Below are 19,817 nucleotides of genomic sequence, written 5' to 3'. Positions count from 1 at the left end.
ATATCCTTATACAGAAGCATACAGTGTTAATTACCAATATTCTGATACAGAAGCACAATGTAATTGATAATTATACCAATATCCTTATACAGAAGCACACAGTCTTAATTACCAATATCCTTATACAGAAGCATGTAGTGTTAATTACCAGTATCCTGATACAGAAACATATAGTGTTAATTACCAATATCCTGATACAGAAACATACTGTCTTAATTACCAATATCCTGATACAGAAGCACACAGTCTTAATTACCAATATCCTGATACAGAAGCACACAGTCTTAATTACCAATATCCTGATACAGAAGCATACAGTGTTAATTACCAATATTCTTATACAGAAGCATACAGTGTTAATTACCAATATCCTTATACAGAAGCATACAGTGTTAATTACCAATATCCTTATACAGAAGCATACAGTGTTAATTACCAATATCCTGATATAGAAGCACACAGTCTTAATTACCAATATCCTTATGCAGAAGCACACAGTCTTAATTACCAACATCCTTATACTATTGGACCATTCTACAAGAAACACACTGATCTTTAAGAAAATAAGATGGGTATATGAGATCCACTAACACCCAAACCTAAGCGCTTACTTCCTCACAGGAAACTAGCATTTCCTGATTCTTACCTTGGGGGATTTGAAGGTGCATTCACAGAAGCAAAGTAGTCTTGGTTGACTTGGCAGCCTCGAATAACTTCAGATACAGTATTTATGGTCTGTCAAGAAAGAAAAATGAAAGAACACTATGGAAAGTAAGTTAAGAGGGAAATCTGTTTTCCAAGATAATATTCCATCTTGTTTTTTGTTTTTAAATATCCAAATTTAGACATGAAAAGATCAGTTAGAACATTATCATGTTGAAATACTCTCTGGAGATCCTTTCAGAATGCTTTAGCCAGGCCTCACATTAAAAACCAACAATCACTGGACATGGTGGCACACACCTGTAATCTCAGCACTGAGGAGTGAGAGGCAGGAAGAACACGTTTAAGGCCAGCCTCATTCTCATAGCATGTCTGAGGCCACCTGGGCTCTATGAGACCCAGTCTCATAACCAAAACCAAACAAGAGATTTGACTACATGCAGTTAGAAATCTCATGGAAACTAAATAATATACTGTAAGAGGTGAGACTTAACCCCCCACCCCAACACACAAATCAGAAGAATGCTTTAGGATAAAATCAATGGACACATTTAAAATACAACATAATGACCATTCAATTTAAGGATTAAGTTGAAAACAACTTTCAAGAAAAGATAATAGAGAAACTATATTTCAAAGGAGAATGTTGTACATGATAAAGACGTCATTATTATCAACTAAAAATTACTTTTAAAGATATTCATAGGTTCAGAGATGAACAAATTTGTTAACAGAGTTCCAGAAGGAGAACAGAAAAGACGTTATCAAGGAAGAGCAGCCATCCTCCTAGTTGAAGAGAGTGTACCCATAGCTGAAATGGTCTTCACTGCTAGGATGGGGATGAGATCCATAGTTAGCATCAATAGTTTTCAGAAAACTAGAAGTAAAGAGAAGATCCAAAAATGAAAAAGCAAGTTTCATTATAAAAAAAGAATTAGAATTCAAAGTGGCCACAGATGTCTTAACAATAACAATGGAATGATGTCCTGAGTGACAGTTATTTCATACCCGAGTTACCTAGCCAAATAGTAAAGCTGAAGGAGGGAATAATATTTTCACACATAAAAGAACAACAAAAGAAACTTATTTTGTTAATATTTCTTTTAGGAAACTTAGTAAAATGAGATAAAGAATCCAGAAGTAAGGGGAAAAGATACAGGATCCAGAAAAAGAAGGAATTCAAATCAAAGCAGAGAGAAGAGAAACCCCAGGAGAATGGCAGAATGGAGTCCCAGGAGCAGAGCTGAGCAGGTCAACTACAGCTAGGATGGAGCAGGATGGAGCTGCCAGGACTGGAGTCGGGAGAATGTGCTGAGGAGAAGAATATAGGGAGTACAGTTACACAGAGCTGTAAAATGAAAAAGAACGCAGTCACAGCTCATGGAGGAGTTAGACACACAACACGCCCTCCCTCTTCCAACAGATGCAGAACTCTGCTTGGCTTAGCAGGAACAGTGCTAGTGTACACATTAAATGCACAGGCTGCAGCAGAGTGCAGTGGCTGGTGCCTGTAACCTTAGCACTCAGGAAGATGAGGCAGGAGCACTAATCTGGAGTTCAAGGCCAGCCTGGGCAAGAGTGATATCTTGCCTCACAAATGTTATATCTCTACATAAATCTAATTTAAACACACATGCCATAAAATAATCTTGGCATGACAGGAAGAAGCAAAGTAAGAGAGCTCTGTGACTGGGGGTGGGGTAGGGACAAGACCTGACTTAAAGCAGAGAGAAATGAGACCAAAGATGGCTAGAATTGTTCTAAAACTTTTGTTATTATTTGTACTTTTAATGTGCATATATTAACCAACAAAATATAATTTAAAGTTTTATGACATTTATTTATTTCTTATGCATGTGCAACGATGCATACATATATGGAGGTCATAGGACAACTTGTGGGAATTGGTTCTCTCCTTCCACCATGTGGGTCCCTGGGATCCAATTCATCTCAACAGGTTTGGCAGTAAGCATCTTTACTGAGCCATCTTGTCAGCACCAAAAAAACAATTTAAACAAAGTATCTACATTTCTGGGAACTAACTTCTTTATTCTTATAGATAAGAAACAAACAAAAAAAAATGCCATAAATCAAGGTAAAAATTTTTACTATTCTTTGAGTCAGCCTTGCTGTGGGACGTCTTTTTGTATGCTGTGAATATGTGATGCTCTGATTGGTTAATAAATAAAGCTGTATTGGCCTATGGCAAGGCAGCTTAGAGGTAGGAAGAAATACAAGCAGACAGACAGGAAGAGGAAAGGCAGCGGCGGAACAGAGGCCAGCTGCTGCCAAAGGAGAAGCAAGATACCCACAGACCAGTAAAGCCACGGAATACGTAGCAAAACATAGATTTATAGAAATGGGTTCATTTAAGATGTAAGAGATAGCGAGACGCCTGAGCCATTAGGCCATATAGTTTGAAAATAATATAAGCCTCTGTGTGTTTATTTGGAACCAAGCGGCTGTGGGATGCGGGTAGAGATTCGTCCAACTGTGGGTCGGACAGGACTGAGAAAACTCTGGCTACACAGCAGACTAAATAAATTTTTTTTGTTGTTGTTGTTTTTGTTTTTGAGATAGAGTTTCTCTGTGTAGTCCTGGCTGTCCTGCAACTTGCTCTGTAGACCAGGCTGGCCTCAAACTCACAGAGATCTACCTGTCTCTGCCTCCTGAGTGCTAGGATTAAAATCGTGCACCACCAACCTCTGGCTAATATTTTTGTTCTTAATATTAAAACTATAAGCTCCTCTTATAAGTGGTCTGAAATGACCTGAGGATGGTTTGCTACTCACTTTTGATCCAGAAAATGCCACAAAATCATGCAAAGCAAGAGGTTTAAATCTCTGTGTTCACTTTTAAGAACACTGATGAAGCTGCCCAGGCCACTGAGGGTTACTTACTGAAAAGTCACTGAGCACCTGAAAGATGTCACTTTAGAGAAGCAATGTTTGGAGGGAGGAAAGGAAAAGGGGAAATGATGTAATTATAATATCATTTCAAAAAACATTTATATATTTCTCTTAAATATGTTCAATAAAATTAATGAAAAACATTTCCAGATGATCAGTGTGGTGGTTTGAATAGGTATGGCCCCACAGATTCACTCATGTGTTAGAATGTCTAGCCTATAGGGAGTAGCACTATTCGGAGGTGTGACCTTGTTGGAAGAAGTGTGTCACTGTGGAGGCGGGCTCTGAGGTCTCATATCTGCTCAAGCCAGGCTCAGTGACACAGTTGCTTCTGCTGCCTGAGGGTCAAGATGTAGAACTCTCGGTTCCTTCTCCGGCACGTACCATGTCTGCCGGGACATCACCATGTCTCACCATGATGATAACAGACTAAGCCTCTAAAACTGTAAGCCAGCCCTAATTAAATGTTTTCCTTTATAAGAATTTCTATGTGGCCAGGCAGTGGTAGCTACGCCTTTAATCCCAGCACTTGGGAGGCAGAGGCAGGCAGATCTCTGTGAGTTGGAGGCCAGCCTGGTCTACAGAGTGAGTTCCAGGACAGCCAGGGCTACACAAAGAAACCCTGTCTTGAAAAACAAACAAACAAACAAACAAACAGAAAAACAAAAACCAAAAACAAGAACAACAAAAAGAGCTGCTATGGTTATGGTCTCTTCATAGCAATAGAAATTCTAACTTAGACAATCAGCTAAGCTTAATATGTACATTATGAACTTGAAGAAAAGAATATGCCATTCTCATGCAGTAAGTGAGGAAGCTCCCATAAAAACGGTTCGCTATTACTATTTGTCCTCCAGTTACCGTCGGATTTCCCAGGATTCCCAGTTCCACTGACTGGCCCGTCCTCCCCCACTTACCTCGGTCAGGATGTCAGCAGGGATCCCCGTAGCCATGAGGATGGTGCAAAGCTGCTGCAGTAGCCCGCACTGGAACATGGCCTTCTGGCAGCTGCTGGTGGCACCAGGAGGGTTGGTGGGCGACACCAGTACCCGGACAAGCTGTGAAAGGGATAAAATGTGTCTTCTGAAGATCTGCAGCAGGCACAGTGGAGCACACCCGCAGGCCTAACACCTGGGAGGTGGCGGCAGGAGGGCCAGGAGTCAAGACGAGCCTGCTTGGACGAGACCCTGTCTCAAAATCATCTGTGAGGGCTGAGACAAAGCTGACCCATGTGAACAAAATCTCTGTACGGGGCATTCCCTTAGGTGCTCATCAGAGCTAAGCGCGGTCCCTTTCTTCTACAGCAACAGTGTTAGTACATAATACACTTTGCTATTCGCCGAATGTTCTCCTTCTCAGGTGATCTGAACTCTCACAGAATAGCATCTGCCTCAGTCATTTCTGCACTCAAGTAACAAACGCAGTATTTACAAAATAAGACATAGTCTATCAAAATTGAATTGAGGTACAGGATGGCAGGCTTCTATCAGAGAGAGTGGGAACTATCTAATGACAGAGTGGGTCTGAAAACAGAGCGGCCTGAGTTACAATGAATTCCCCTAACACTGGAGAAAGAGGCTTAGAGGCCTGACAGAAGACTCATGCACTAGGTGGGGCTGGTCTCATTAATTAATTAATTCATTAATTAAATCTCTCCAATTCCATTATTACTCTGAACCTAAACACGAAGTTTCAGAAACAAACCACTATTTAGGCCCAATTACATCTTCAAAATAACCAAACAAAGGCTTACATTTCACAAGCTAGTCATGGACATTTTATATGCAAAAATTGTGTACACCTAACATAGTATTTATGACAAGGCTCGGTTAACAAGAGTGCCAGACAGAATGTCACCCATGACTTCACAGTAGATATGCCGGAGTAACCAACTAGAACAGTAACATTACTGCAGACAGGACTTCCACACATTCTGTCTCCCTGAGAAAGAGGACTTTTGGGAGAGGGGCAGAGAGACAATAAAACCAAACCAAACCAAACCAACAGGTTTGAAAGTGATGTGTTTGCTAGCTGTGGTGGTACACCTGAAATCTCAGTCAGGCCAGGGCCACAGAGTGAGACCCTAACAGAGAGAGAGAGAGAGAGAGAGAGCGCGGGCCAGCTCCTCAGAGGAAAAGCTCACCTCCTCCCACCAAGTTTACTAGTTTCGGCTTCCAAAGGCTTAGGAAGAGGGATTACAACTGCAACAATGACGTAATGAAACAGGGCACAGCTACTCTAACAGGAAAACAATGACAAACGCACATTCAGACAAGCAAACCTACATGAAACTGGAGAGAGAGAGAGAGAGAGAGAGAGAGAGAGAGAGAGAGAGAGAGAGAGAGAGACCGCAGGTGCTCTAAAAAGACCAGCTGTGGCTGCAAAGGCATGGACTCAACTACTCCATCTCTGAGGTGGAGACAGTAGCATGATGAATGAATCTCAGTTCCTTTGCCTTGGAGTCCATGGTCTTCACTAGCACGTGAAAGGGACATTTCAGTGAGGGATGCAAGGCAAGTTTATCCACTTTTTGTTTTGTTTTGTTTTTCAAGACAGGGTTTCTCTGTGTAGCCCAGGCTGCCCTGAAACTCACTCTGCAGACCAGGCTGGCCTTGACCTCACAGAGATCTGCCTGCCTCTGCCTTCCCAGTGGTGGGATTAAAGGTGAGTGCCACCACACCTGACTAGTAATTTAATTTTTAAATTGACCTTTCTTCAAATTAATTCTAAGGTGGGGCATAGTGATGCATGCCTTTGATCCCAGCACTGAGGAGGCAAAGGCAGGTGGATCTCAGTGAGTTCAAGGCCAGCCTACTCTACAAAGTGAGTTCCAGGATAGGCAGAGCTGCTACACAGAGAAACCTTGTCTTGAAAACGTTAGTAAGTAAGTAAGTAAATAAATAAATAATTCTTAAATTTTCTTTTTTGGTGTTATGTAAATTGGGAAGAATAGGACTGAAGGTCAGATAGAGAGGATGCTAAAATGAAATGTTCTTCATTGAGAGAGCTAACTTTATTCATTTATTTATTTTTTTAAATTTTTTTATTGGTGCTGAGAACCCAACCCAGAGCCTTGTGTTTGCTAGGCAAGTACTCTACTTCTAAGCTAAATCCCCAAACCCTATTTTAAAATTTTTATTATGTGGGGAGGCGAGGCTCTGAGAATGAATAGGCCGTGTGTGTGAAGAGGCCAGAAGAGGGCATCAGATCCCTTGAATCTGGAGTTACAAGCAAATGTCTGCTTCCTAACATAAATGCTGGAACCAAGTCTGGGACCTCTGGAAGAGCAGTGAATGTTTTCAACCACTGATCCATCTCTCCAGCCCCTCAAACAATTCTTTACATGGTTCTCTAAGTCCTAACACAGCTACACGGCTCCATGACCCCAGGACTCCGAGTGGACCTATGGCAGAGACATTTGCACATCACTGTTCACTGCAGCAGCACCATCCACCACAGCCAAGTCAGGGAACCAACGTGAGTGTCCAACAACAGGGGAACGAATAACAATTTGGGATATAGACAAAACTGATTTCTTTCAACCAGAAGTATGAAGTTATGGGAACCAAGAGACAGTTCAGTGGTTAAGAGCTCTCACTGCTCTTGCAGAGGACACAAGTTTGGTTCTCAGACCCTGAATCTGTGGTGACTCACAATTCCCAGTAACTCCAGTTCCAGGTCTCCAACACTCTATTCTGGCCTTCGTGGGTACCCATACATAAGTGGCATTATTCACTCAGACACACAGATATAAATGAAAATAAAATAAACCTTAAAAAAATAACAGGCCGGTCACAGAAAAGACAAATGTCATACATTTCTTGTCATTTGTGGTTTTTAGATCTTTACATAAACACTATCTACAGAACTGAGGGGAATAATGACGGGGAGAGGATCAGAGGGAGAGAGGAGGGAGCACAGGGCAAGCATGTGACCAGTATGTAATATATACTTCTATAGAAATGTCTTTATAGATGTCAGCAGGAAAGGCTCCTGACACCTGAGTAAATAAAATCACCCTACACGGGACTCACATGGAAGAAGACTGTTTCCCTCCCTCAGGCTGTCCTCTGTCCGCCACACCCAAGACATAATAACACGCTCAATCAAGCACAGTACACTGCTAAACAAAATTAATGAAAAGCTCTCATACAGCACATTACTATATACAATGAGTATATTATTTTTTTAAAATCTTTAAAAAAATTTACATCTCCCCTAAAACCAACTGAGAATCCTGGATTTAGCCAATGGAAGCAACTTCCTTTTCCCTAAAAGGATCCGTGACAGAATTCTCCCACAGTGATAGCCAAGGACACATACCTGTAGCATTAAGTGTAGATTGGTGACTTTCTGTGCTGACCAGCCAGAATTTTCATCTCCAACTTCAAACCAAGGTTTCATACGCTGAATATATGAGCCTTCTTTAAAGAAGTTTTGATTGGAATTGTTGTTTTTTAACAAGTTTTGAAGCAAAATCAAACAATCTTCTACTACTATACCTGGGGAAAGAAGGTAAAATGGCGGCATTAAGGTTGATGACATCCGAAAGAACTCAATCCCATGTTCTGAAGTGTGCGACTCCACGGTCAGTGCGGCACAGCAGGCAGCCTGTTCTGACCCCTGCCTTCCGCCTGCCTCTGTCTCTGCGCTCTTTCTCAGCCCACAGGGACTTCTATAGAAAGCCATCTTTCATATTCCCACACAAGCTTAAATATCAAGTTCTCAGTACTGATGAGCAAGACGGACTCAGTTAGACTGACATATACAGCCTTCTAGAAGCTTCTTCCTTCCACTACATTATGATTCACCAACATAGTGTCCTATGTACCACTGCATTCCTGGCAGAGACAAGAAGCAAAGACTTCAGATACATACGAAATAGTACACTATTAAACACTGATTAACTGACTCCATCACACCTTACCCATGTGACACTTGTCCCTGCCTCTTCTTCAAAATCCCTCCCCCTCTGGGTTTCTCAATCTGGCCACTCCTCAGGCTATTTTCCATGGTTCCTGTTCTCCACTGGTTCATCCTTCTCCTACTTCTTTGCTTACAAATATCACTGTTCTGTGCGGTTTCACCTACACTACAGCTTCTGTTATTATCTCAATGAAAACCTTCCCACTGACCTCTCCAAGTGCTAGAACAACCAAGGGTTCCTGCTTCCTCTGTGCAGTACAGTGCTCAAGGCGCTCACTGCTCTAGGCCCCCTAGTACGTACACACACACACACACCCCTTTGGTCCTACTAAACGTACGTTCAGTGGGGTAAATGCACTTGCTGACAAACCCACTGACCTGAGTTCGATCTCCAGGACCCGTATGGTAGAAGGAGACACAACTCCTGCAAGCTGTCTGATTCCCACACATGTGCTGGCACACAACACACTGAATACGTTAATGTGAGAAAGTCTAAATAGCTGCTTAGAGTAGGCTTATAGTTCCAGAGAAACAGGACAATAAGCAGCTTCCACCTGCTCTTCGCTCCTCAGTTCCCCTCATTATCACCGTGCATTGGTGTGGTGCACCTGTTACAAGGGATGATCAAACACCGGCACATATTGCTGACGATCACACTTCCTTCTTCACACTGCAAAACCGAGTTCTGACAAAGGTACAATCTGAGAATTTACCATTACAGTACCAAACAGAATAGTATCATCACTAAAACTACCCTTTTATCCCCTTTCCCTTATCCAAATCCCAGACAACTGCCTCTACACTCTCCCAGAAAGCTGCTAAACTGGAATCACTCAGCAGCATGGACTTAAGGTTCCCTGACACCTTTCTGTGGCTTGACAACTCCTTTTACTGCTGAGTAAGATCCAATTTTATGAACCCATTAGCATTTATCCCTTCACCTACTCAAGGATATCCTGGTTGCTTCCAAGGTTTTTTTGTTTTTGAGATAGGGTTTCTCTGTACAGCTTTGGAGCCTTTCCTGGAACTCACTCTGTAGACCAGGCTGGCCTTGAACTCACAGAGGCTGGCCTACCTCTGCCTCCCGAGTGCTAGGATTAAAGGCGTGTGCCACCACTGCCCAGCTCTGCTTCCAAGTTTTAGCAATGGGAATAAAGCTTCTATGAACATTTAAGTGTAAGTTTTTTGTGTGGATATAAGTTTTAATGTAATCTGGGTAAATATGAAGCAGCATTACTATTAGATTACACAGCAAGATTGTGTTTGTAAGAAACTGTCTCACACTGGCTGCATCCCTTTGCATTCCTATCAGCAATGAGTTTCTACTTTTCCATATCCTCAGCAGCATCTAATAGTTAGAACTTGGGATTTTCACCACTGCAATGGCATGTAGTGGTATCTCGTCATTCCCACTGCAATGGCATGTAGCGGTATCTCGTCATTTCTACTGCAACTGCCTGATGACATGATGCCGAGCAATTTTTTGTATGTTACTGCAAACCTTAGTCTCTTCTTTAATGAGTCTGTTCAGATCTTTACACTACTCTTAAATTTGCTTTTCTTTTCACTATTAAGTTTTCAAGTCCTTTTTCAGATACAGTCCATGCCCTGTTACTGAATTTGCTTAACAGTGCCTTTGTAGAACACAACTTTCTGTGTTTTGTTCTATCGTTTTTTCGAGACAGGGTTTCTCTGTGTAGCTGTCCTGCAACTCCCTCTGTAGCCCAGGCTGACTTTGAACTCACAGAGACCCGCCTGCCTCTGCCTCCCAAGTGCTGGGATTAAAGGCGTGCGCCACTGCGACCGGCTTACAACTTTTCAATTTTAATAAAGTCCTATTCATCAGTCCTCGTAAGGATCATGCTTTCCCTACTGCATCTAAGGGTCTGCTGCTTTGTTTACCCTGCTATTTGCAATGGTTATTTGCACCCATCACCATGCCCGGCTCAATTAAAATATTTAAACTCAAAGGAAAGCAAATCTGGCTCCAGAATGTTCAACTTTGCTGTTTTAAGGCTTCCTTGAGACTTCAAGTCTTCAACCCAATTACTTTCTCCCTTTTTAGAGATTTACATTCCAACTTATCTTCAGGACACACAGCTATAATCCCAGCACCTGGAGGCCAAGGCAAAATTACCACAAATTGAAGGGCAGCTTGAGCTAATGAGAAAAATATCGATTGTTTACAAATGTTTGAGATCAAGCTTGTTCCTCCCCCAAGTTCCTCCCAACTGTAAAGAACAGTGCTGTGCCTTGCCCAGAGAGACTTCATTTTAAAGCAGCCGTTGACTCAATTTCAAGGCTGGAAGGGCCCTCTGCACCCAGGAGGACAGGTGAACAACTAACACTCTCTTTCCAACTCCACCCATGGGGCACAGATGTGCTCCTGGGAGAAGGGAGGGCCCTCATACATTTACTGGGGTGAATTGAGATATGTAGGGCACATGGCATATTAAGATCATATCAGGAAAACAAAGTCCAAGAATTTGTCAGGCTCAGTGGGTACAAGTGCTTGCCATGCCTGGAGCCTGTGTTTATCCCTGATCCCACCTAAAGCTGCAAGAAGGGAAACTACTCCACAAAGTTGTCCTCTAACCTTCACACACAGACGCAAGCCCTCCTCCTTCACTACCAACTGTACCGCACACAAGTTTTTTAAAAGATTTATTTATTTATTATATATGCAGTGTTCTACCTGAAAGCCAGAAGAGGGCACCAGGTCTCATTGTAGACGGTTGTGAGCCACCATGTGGATGCTGGGAATTGAACTCGGGACCTCTGGGAAAGCAGCCAGTGCTCTTAACCTCTGAGCCATCTCTCCAGCCCCATACACCAAAATTTGTTAAAGAAAGACCTCGTCAGCACACCAAACCAAGGAAGGGTATAAGTCCCTCCTCTGACTCCCCATAGAGCAGAGGACACTCAGCACTTGGACAGTGGTGACCCCGCTCATTTGTCATCTGACCACCCAGTCTGTGCCTCAAGGACGAGCAGACAGAGAACTCCCAACTGTCCCAGGACCTTCAAGTCTCCTTGGTCCCTGCTGTTGACAGAGTCTACTGGAGTTGTCCCTTGTCTGTCCTGCTGTCTGAAACTGCTGTCCACTCATCTGTCCTTTGTACCTCTAGAGCCAAGCCTTCCACCCTGCTTCCAATGCAACTGCTCCAGTTTTGTGAGAAGCTGAGTTTGGTTCATTATCACAGTCATACAGGCTCCATGTTCTAGCAGCTTCCCTGGCTTCTGAAGCCTCCTAACTCTGCTGGAGCCCTTAGCTCTATGCAGTCCGTACCCACACACAGACTTATTGAGTGACGTATAATGTATGACCTGTGAGTTAGTCTTAGGAATTAGGATGTCTATAAAAGAACCCCTGTTGGCAAAGTGGGAGTATCTGCAAGTTGCTGCTTCTGAAACTACAATGTCTTGGGAGTTGGTTGTATTTCAATAAATTCTAACACTGCAGAAGACGTGAATGTGCTCATCTGTGTTTTTCACATGGTGTACTCACAATGCAGATAGACTCTAGTCTTTCTTCCCTACCTAGCTTAAATGTTCACAGAGCTTCATTTCTTCTCTTCAAGAGATAATCTGCTAAGGACTCTTGTCTCACTGACTTTCAAGGCCTGCGCCCTGGAAAAGGCTGAAATCATGTCTATGTACTGCTGTAAAACCATAGTGACTACCCCAAAGTGAGCGAGTACAAAGCAGGTGTCACACGGTCTCTTCTTACCTCCGTCACTGTTCCCCTCCTCTGTGATAATATCCAGCAGCCTCTCAAAAGCGTTTTCAAAAGCGACAATTTTCTGGATTGCTCCATTGCTCCTTGTTAGTGCCTGCAGCAGTAAGACGCCCTTATGGAGAAGACAGATGGCATTCAGTCCAGGACCAACTTTACTGGACACCTAAAAATTACTAAAATCACAGAATCCTATACTAAAGAAGATTTTACAAGTCCAACTACGTCAGTCTCTCTACAAAAGGACATAGAGGGCAGAGACAGTTCAACAATTTGCTTTCCTGAAGGTCACAGATCATAGAGGGACGGGGCCTTGGTAAGAGTTCACATCTAAGGCTTCTTTTTACTGTATATAATAAAAACACAATTACTTCATCTTCATCCATCACCATGCAGTTTCCATAAGCTGAGAGTGATCACCCCAGACCTACTCTTTTAAAATAATAATAATAATAATAAATCAAATACCACCACATTCTAACAGAACTTTATAGGGTTCAGGAATTCTTGCAAATACCTGGCCCCAAATTCTCACAATTTGATTTTAAATCGACAGAAGAAATGAAAAGTCATGCCTTATGAATAGAATGCCCTGCACAAAGTTTACAGACGGTTACTTGAGGTATGGCTTTTCCTCCCACAGTCCTTTGTGCCCATCCTTCCCGACTTGGGGTGGGAAGAACGGCCGTCCTGCCACCAATGAAGTGGTTATCCAGGAACACACATCAACATTCACAAGCACAGCCACGGCACGGGCTTCAAGAGCACGCCCTCAGACACTCAAAGAAATCCAGAATTTGTCCTGGAGGAGGTGGGGGTCCAGGTGAGCACATGGGACTCTAGATGTGTGTATTGATCCAGGCTCAACAAAGCTGTCTGGGCCAAGGGCATAAGGAAGGTTCCATAGTGTATCATGGTAACTTATGACCCTGTTAATACATTTCAAAATCTCCAGTCAGTGTGGATAAGACCTAACTGCTGAATGCTAAAGTTATAGAACTGACAAAGGAAAGTTTAAGTCTTTGCTCTTTTTTTTTTCAGCTTATTAAGCTGTGTAAGTTTATAGACTCTGTCGCCATTAAACAAATTACGTTGCCGCTTATTACTCATTTCTTTTTGTGTATGGGTGTTTTGCCTGCATGTATGCCTGCACACCACTTGCATGTCCAGTGCCTATTGAGGCCATAAAAGGGCACAGGACCCCCTGGAACTGGAGTGACAGACAGTTATGAGCTGGCATGTGGGTGCTGGGAATTGAACCCAGGTCCTCTGAAGAGCAGCTAGTATTTTGAACTGATGAGCCATCTCTCCAGCCTTATTACCCACTTTTTATTTCAGTATTACATATCAAGTACCTATGAGTCCCTAGGTGGCCTCATGGTGAGAGAGACAGAAAACATATCATGGTTGGAAAAAGCACAGCTACTACTTCAGAGGAAGAGGGTGAGCAATAGGGACCTCAAGCGAACAGGTTATTTGAGTCCCACAATGGCAGATAAGTGGCTGGCTGTTATCAACGGGCCACTAAGCTTCTGCAAATTTAAGAATACCCACATCTCACTGGGCTCACACCACACTTTTGCCTGATTTTCAAATTTCAATGCTAACATGAAAAGTAAAAAAAAAAAAAAAAAAAAAAAAAAAAGAATTTAGATGTCAAATTCTCCTGCTAACTTAATGCTGCCAACCTGAATTTAACTGCACAAAGAAGAAGACAAACAGTATACACAAACACAGGAGCCCTGAGTCTGATAAAGTGGGCAGACTTACTAGCTGTGTAACTATAAGTAAACACACAAATCCCGTGTCTCAGAACACTTATGTGCACAACAGCATACTATCCTGAATCCTGTGACACTATTTTTTTAAATACCAAGAATTATCTCACTATGTAGCTGTGGCTTCCATGAAACTCTTTATACTCATTCAACTGGATTCAACTCACAGAGATCCTCCTGCCTTTGTCTCCAAAGTGCTTGGGGCTAAAAACATGTTCTACCACACCCAGACGTCACTGAATTTTAAAGACTGAAGATAGGAAAACAGCATCTACAGAGTTTACCATTTTTAAATTTCAATATTTATTAATAGATTATTTTCCTCTTATGCTGAATAGGTCAGTTGAAACCAAGAAAATACAGGTATAAAACATAAAATCAAGATGTTAGATGTTACAACAAAAAATAAAAATCTCCATTCATAAAATTAACAAAAGCCAACACAGACAATCATCTTATCTGTCTCAAATAAAAACCAAAGCAAAAAGTTAGGGGAAAATAGACTTAAACCATGATTGGGGCGGGGCACAGAGGGGACTGGGTGGAACAGACTGGTGGTTTGAAAGAAAATGGCCCCCATAGGGAGCGGTCCTATTAGGAGGTGGGGCTTTGCTGGAGTAGGTGTGGCCTTGGAGGAAGTGTGCCACTGTGGGGTGGACTTTGAGGTCTCATCTATGCTAAAGTCACACTCAGTGACACAGGTGCTTCTGCTGCCTGTGGATCAAGACGTAGACTCTGAGATTCTTCTCCAGCGCCATGTCTGCCTACACATCACCAGAAAGATAATGGACTAAACCTCTGAACTGTAAGCCAACCCCTATTAAATGTTTTCCTTTATAAGAGCTGCCATGGTTGCGGGGCGGTGGTGGCGCATGCCTTTAACCCCAGAACTCGGGAGGCAGAGCCAGGTGGATCTCTGTGAGTTCGAGGCCAGCCTGGCCTACAGAGTGAGATCCAGGAAAGGCGCAAAGCTACACAGAAACCCTGTCTCAAAAAACCAAAAAAAAAAAAAAAAAAAAGAAAAGAAAAAGAAAAAAAGAAAAAAAGAAAGAGTTGCCATGGTCATATGGTCATGGTGTCTCTTCACAGCAACAGAAACCCTAAGACAAGATCAAAGTACCTGATAAAGTTGCATGAAAATGTAATAATTTTATTTTATACAAAATATATGCTCTAAGAAGGAATTAAAGAGTCAAGGTAGGCATCTGTTAAAAAGCAATTTTATATATGAAAAAATAAAACAAATTCTGATGACGTGAACCAAGACTTAGGGAAAGAGAATTTCATTTGATGGTTCAGCAGCCTCTTATTTAAACTGGGGGCTGAGAAGAAACCTTGAGTTTAAGGTACACAGTCATATTTTATTTAATTTAAAAATGTACCTATGTGAATAGGTATGTATGTGCCTGCTTGTCTGTATTTGCACCCCATCAAACAAGTGCCTGTGGAGGACAGAAGACAGCATCGAACTCACTGGAACCAGAGGTAGAGGTATGATGAGCCTATTGATGTGGGGCCTGAGAACCAAACCCTGGTCCTCTCAATTGTGGAGCCGTATCTCTAGCCCCTATAGTCATATTCTAATTATGGAAAAACATCCCAAATTATTCCTACTAGATGGATGTTCACTTAATAAGACAGTTCTAAAAACAGAAATAACATGTACATCAGGCACAGGGACGTATGTCTGTAATGCTAACATGTAGAAAGCAGGCTCAAATTTTAAGCCCAGCCTGGGATACAGATTGAGATTCTGTCTCAAGACAAACAAACAAACAAAACTATTAAATACTGAAGAATAAAGATTGATTTCTTGTAAGTTACATTATTATAGCATTTTACTTCCTATAATACTGCCTTGCCATACATACTACAAAATTTGTATTTTTATTTTATGTGAGTGCTTGTCTGACTCTAGCATATGCACCATGTACGTGAGTGGTACCTACAGAGGTGTTGAATGCCCTGGAACTGGGCTTACAGATGCATGTGAGCTGCCATCTGGTGCTAGGATCTGAACCTGAATCCTATCCAAAAGCAGCAAGTGCTCTTAGCTGCTGAGCCATCTCTAGCCTCACTACAACAATTTTTTTGTTTGTTTGTTTTTTTTTTTTTTTTTTGGTTTTTCGAGACAGGGTTTCCCTGTGTAGCTTTGCACCTTTCCTGGAACTCACTTGGTAGCCCAGGCTGGCCTCGAACTCACAGAGATCTGCTTGCCTCTGCCTCCCGAGTGCTGGGATTAAAGGTGTGCGCCACCACCGCCTGGCTAACAAAACTTTAAACGTTAAATTTAAAATATATTTATCTCACATTTCACATGGACACAAGTCAGGGGTTTGGCTTAGTCCTATTTGTGCTTTGCATTAAGGTGTTACAAAATTCAAAATCATATGAAAATATCAAAGGACACACCAGAGTGGAAATGACTACACAATGGTTGCAGTCCAGAGTTAAAGAGGTTATCAATGAAAATCCTCTGGACACACATTCAGTGAAATAAGAATGAGGAAGCCAAGTGCAACCGTTTGTAAACTCACACCATTTAATGTCTCAGAATGGTTCCTCTACTCTGTAGGAGGAAAGACAATTTCTGAGGTGAAATTCTATGTCAACATCTCAGAAGACCATAGAAAAAAGCTTAAACATATGCAATATGTTTGAATAGCAAAATGGTCTGTATAACTCTAAATACTAGCTAGGCAGAAGACAAAAACAAAAAACAAACAAAGAAAAACAATGTAAGTTTAAAAGGTCTAAATGATTGGCCATCACCCCAATTTTCCAAAACTAACTTTTCTTAACTCATAAGGGGAAACAGAGATTTTATTTGCAAAGAGAAAAAATAAGCATCATATGCCCCCTCCCCCAAACTGAACTTACATCATTACGTATAATTTCTCTGGAATCTGCCAGTAAGTCCATTAGTCTTGAAACACCTAGAACACACAACCATGAGAAAGATACAGGTAGACTAAAAATTACAATTTATTAAGGCACCACTTCAGTCACTTTTCCCTCAAGACTGCACAGAAGAAGTCACTCACCCATGGGACTGACTAAGACAATCTGCTGCACTGGAGGCCCCAGCTGTTTTAAAAGAGAAGTCAGCAGTCTAACACCAGGCCAACGGACATGGAAATCAAACTCCTGCAATGCAAGAATTTCAACGGTTTAACAACTTCAATTCCTATTTTCAGAGAAAATATTTTCAACTAATAGTGCAATGAGAAACTACAAGTGAAAAATAGAATTTCAGTGAACTTTAAAAATGAGTTAATGTTAATTGATTAAATCAACTACAATGTTAATACTGATAATACTTTGTAAAACTAGAAATAAGATGCATATATCATTTTAACAGATTACGTATTTCCTATAGCATGCGTGTGGATCTCTCACATGCATTCAAAAAGCGTGATACAACAAACTCCATTCCTTTTAAAGTATGTGCTGCATACTACTTCCTCAGGAATACCCACGAGGCAACACAAGCAGCTTATTAACATGACAGAAGGTCAAGGTTCTCTATTTACCTCCAACAAAGATAACAGGAGAGTGACATTTTCTGGCTGCTTAATGAAAATTTCTGTAAACTGGCTTCCCAAATCCTCACTTGGTCTTGTAGAATTTTCTTCTGTAAGAAGATTCAAAAAACAAAGTACTTCAACATGCTGCTATGTGAAAGTATCCTCTCACCGAAGAGTTAAACAGAAATGGCAATTTTTCTGGAATGTAAATAATTCAACAGTATGGCTGCTATCAGTTATACAATTAAGAGTGAAAACTATTTGTAAACTCACTTCATAGCTCCTCCTCAAAGACATCAGGTTAGACTTTAACTAGGAGGAATCATTTAGGGTGACAGAAATAGTCTCTCTTCAATGTGGTAGTGGTTCTACAATTTTTTTTTTTTTTTTAGTGCTGGGGTTTGGACCCAGGGCTTTGATTATGGCAGGCAAGCACTTAACCACAGGGCCAAATCCCATCACACACTACTCAATTTTTTTTTTGTCTAAACTTATAAGACTATACAACTTCTTCTTTTTCTTCTTCTTCTTTTTTTTTTTTTCAAGACAGGGTTTCTCTGTGTAGTTCTGGTGCCTGTCCTGGATCTCTCTCTGTAGCCCAGGCTGGCCTAGATCCACCTGCCTCTGCCTCCCGAGTGCTGGAATTAAAGGCGGGCGCCACCACTGCCTGGTTAAGACTATACAACTTCTATGAGCAAATTTTATTTTACATGAATTATATCTCCAAATCAGTACATCTCAAAACAGTATTCATTGCTGATTTTTACTTGTCAGTGTAATTTAATTATGAATTAAACCAAATATCTTCAGATTATCCAGTACTGTTTTCATATAGAACCTAGAAAAGTATTTGGCAATAAAAGCAGAATTTAACACAGAATTTCTTTACAGTATCCAGTATAAAATGACTAAAATTTCATAGACCTGGTGGTAGTGCATGCCTGTAATCCCAGCACTCGTGAGGCCGAGGCAGGATGGTGGCCTTGAGTTTGTCACAGCAACTGAATGCAACCAGAACAAAAGTAAGTACTACGAGTTGGGTATCGTAATAAACCCAAGCATGTGCTTTCCTGCCTTGGACTGGTTTGTTAGAGGACTGGGGGGGGGGGGGGGCGGCTTTGGAATTCCGTCCAATTCTTAACAAGCCATTCCTTCTGAAAGATCCGAACGCTGAAAGAAACGCAGACAACGCAGGCCTGTGCGGTCTCAGAGGGAGACTGTTTGTGACGGTGTGGACTAAGAACGTACAGGGGCCAAGAGTGCTCCGCAGTTTGGAGCACTTGGTGCAGAGGGCCTGGATTCGGTTCCCAGCACCCACATGGTGGCTCACAACTGTCCATAACTCCAGATCCCAAGGTCCAGGGGATCCAATGTCCTCTTTCACCTCTGTGAGCATCAGGTGTACAATCACGCAGGCGAAACATTCATTCAGATAGAATAAAAATATCCCCCCAGAGAGGACAGTGTGTGTAGTAATACGCCGGGGCTGAAGAATCGGCTATGATTATCAAGAGATCAGAACCTCTGTGCTTCCCGGGGCAATGGGATGCTGGTCTGCTGGGGCTGAAAGGTCAGCTGTGACTGACAGGAGATCAGCTTCCCTGAGGTGAAATACTCTCTGCTTCATTGAGACAATAGGAAAGTATTTCCTTAGGTCAGTACTCACAAGCTGTGGTCCAAGGGGGCCAAGCCTGTATCTCAAGCTGACAAGAGACTAGCAAGGTGTAAGAGTTCCTTCATGGTACTGGTTTTGAAGGGATGGGAGATGAAAGATGGGGTTGAGGGAGGTGTCATAGAGAGCAGCTTAGGGCTGCCACTCAGTCCACTGTGGTTGGCACTGTCCCCTGAGCAGGTGGTTCCGGGCTCTATTTAAAAAGCTAAGCACAAGCCGGAACCAGTAAGCAGTATTCTTCCACGGTTTCTGCTTCAGACTTCCTTCAGTGACAAACTGTGACTGGAAGTGAAAGCCAAATAAACGTTTTCCTCCCCTAAGTGCTTTTGATCGTGATGTTTGTTACAGCAACAGAATAAACATATACAAAAGCCTAAATCATTAAAAAAGGTTGATAAACATGGATCTAATCAAATTTCAGTAGTTCTGAACTAGAAGCAAGCAACTCAGTGCCCACTAAGAGAAAAGCTTTGAAGTTGCATACTGGGGCTGTAGACGTGGCTCAGTGGTTAAGAGCACTGGCTGCTCTCCCAGAGGACCGGGATTCAATTCCCAGCAACCACATGTTGACTCATAACTATCTATAACTCCAGTTCTAGAGGATCC

The 19,817-nt window shown here is 42.0% G+C and overlaps 1 protein-coding gene across 2 annotated transcripts in view; it reads right to left on the bottom strand.

The window, feature by feature from the left end:
- Uso1 (USO1 vesicle transport factor) overlaps positions 1-19,817 on the bottom strand; it is a 68,425-nt gene that overhangs the window by 25,164 nt on the left and 23,444 nt on the right. For both annotated transcript variants that reach the window (XM_059274665.1, XM_059274666.1), the window contains exons 5-11: positions 17,546-17,646; positions 17,057-17,159; positions 16,893-16,948; positions 12,229-12,349; positions 7,896-8,074; positions 4,490-4,630; positions 647-735 (exon numbers count right to left, since the gene is read on the bottom strand). In XM_059274665.1, the coding sequence (XP_059130648.1) occupies positions 647-735; positions 4,490-4,630; positions 7,896-8,074; positions 12,229-12,349; positions 16,893-16,948; positions 17,057-17,159; positions 17,546-17,646 (790 nt within the window). The remainder of the gene's footprint in view (positions 1-646; positions 736-4,489; positions 4,631-7,895; positions 8,075-12,228; positions 12,350-16,892; positions 16,949-17,056; positions 17,160-17,545; positions 17,647-19,817) is intronic.

Source organism: Peromyscus eremicus, chromosome 10 (genome assembly GCF_949786415.1).
Source record: "Peromyscus eremicus chromosome 10, PerEre_H2_v1, whole genome shotgun sequence".
Classification (NCBI taxonomy): Eukaryota; Metazoa; Chordata; class Mammalia; order Rodentia; family Cricetidae; genus Peromyscus; species Peromyscus eremicus.
This window is presented reverse-complemented; position numbering and strand designations above follow the sequence as displayed.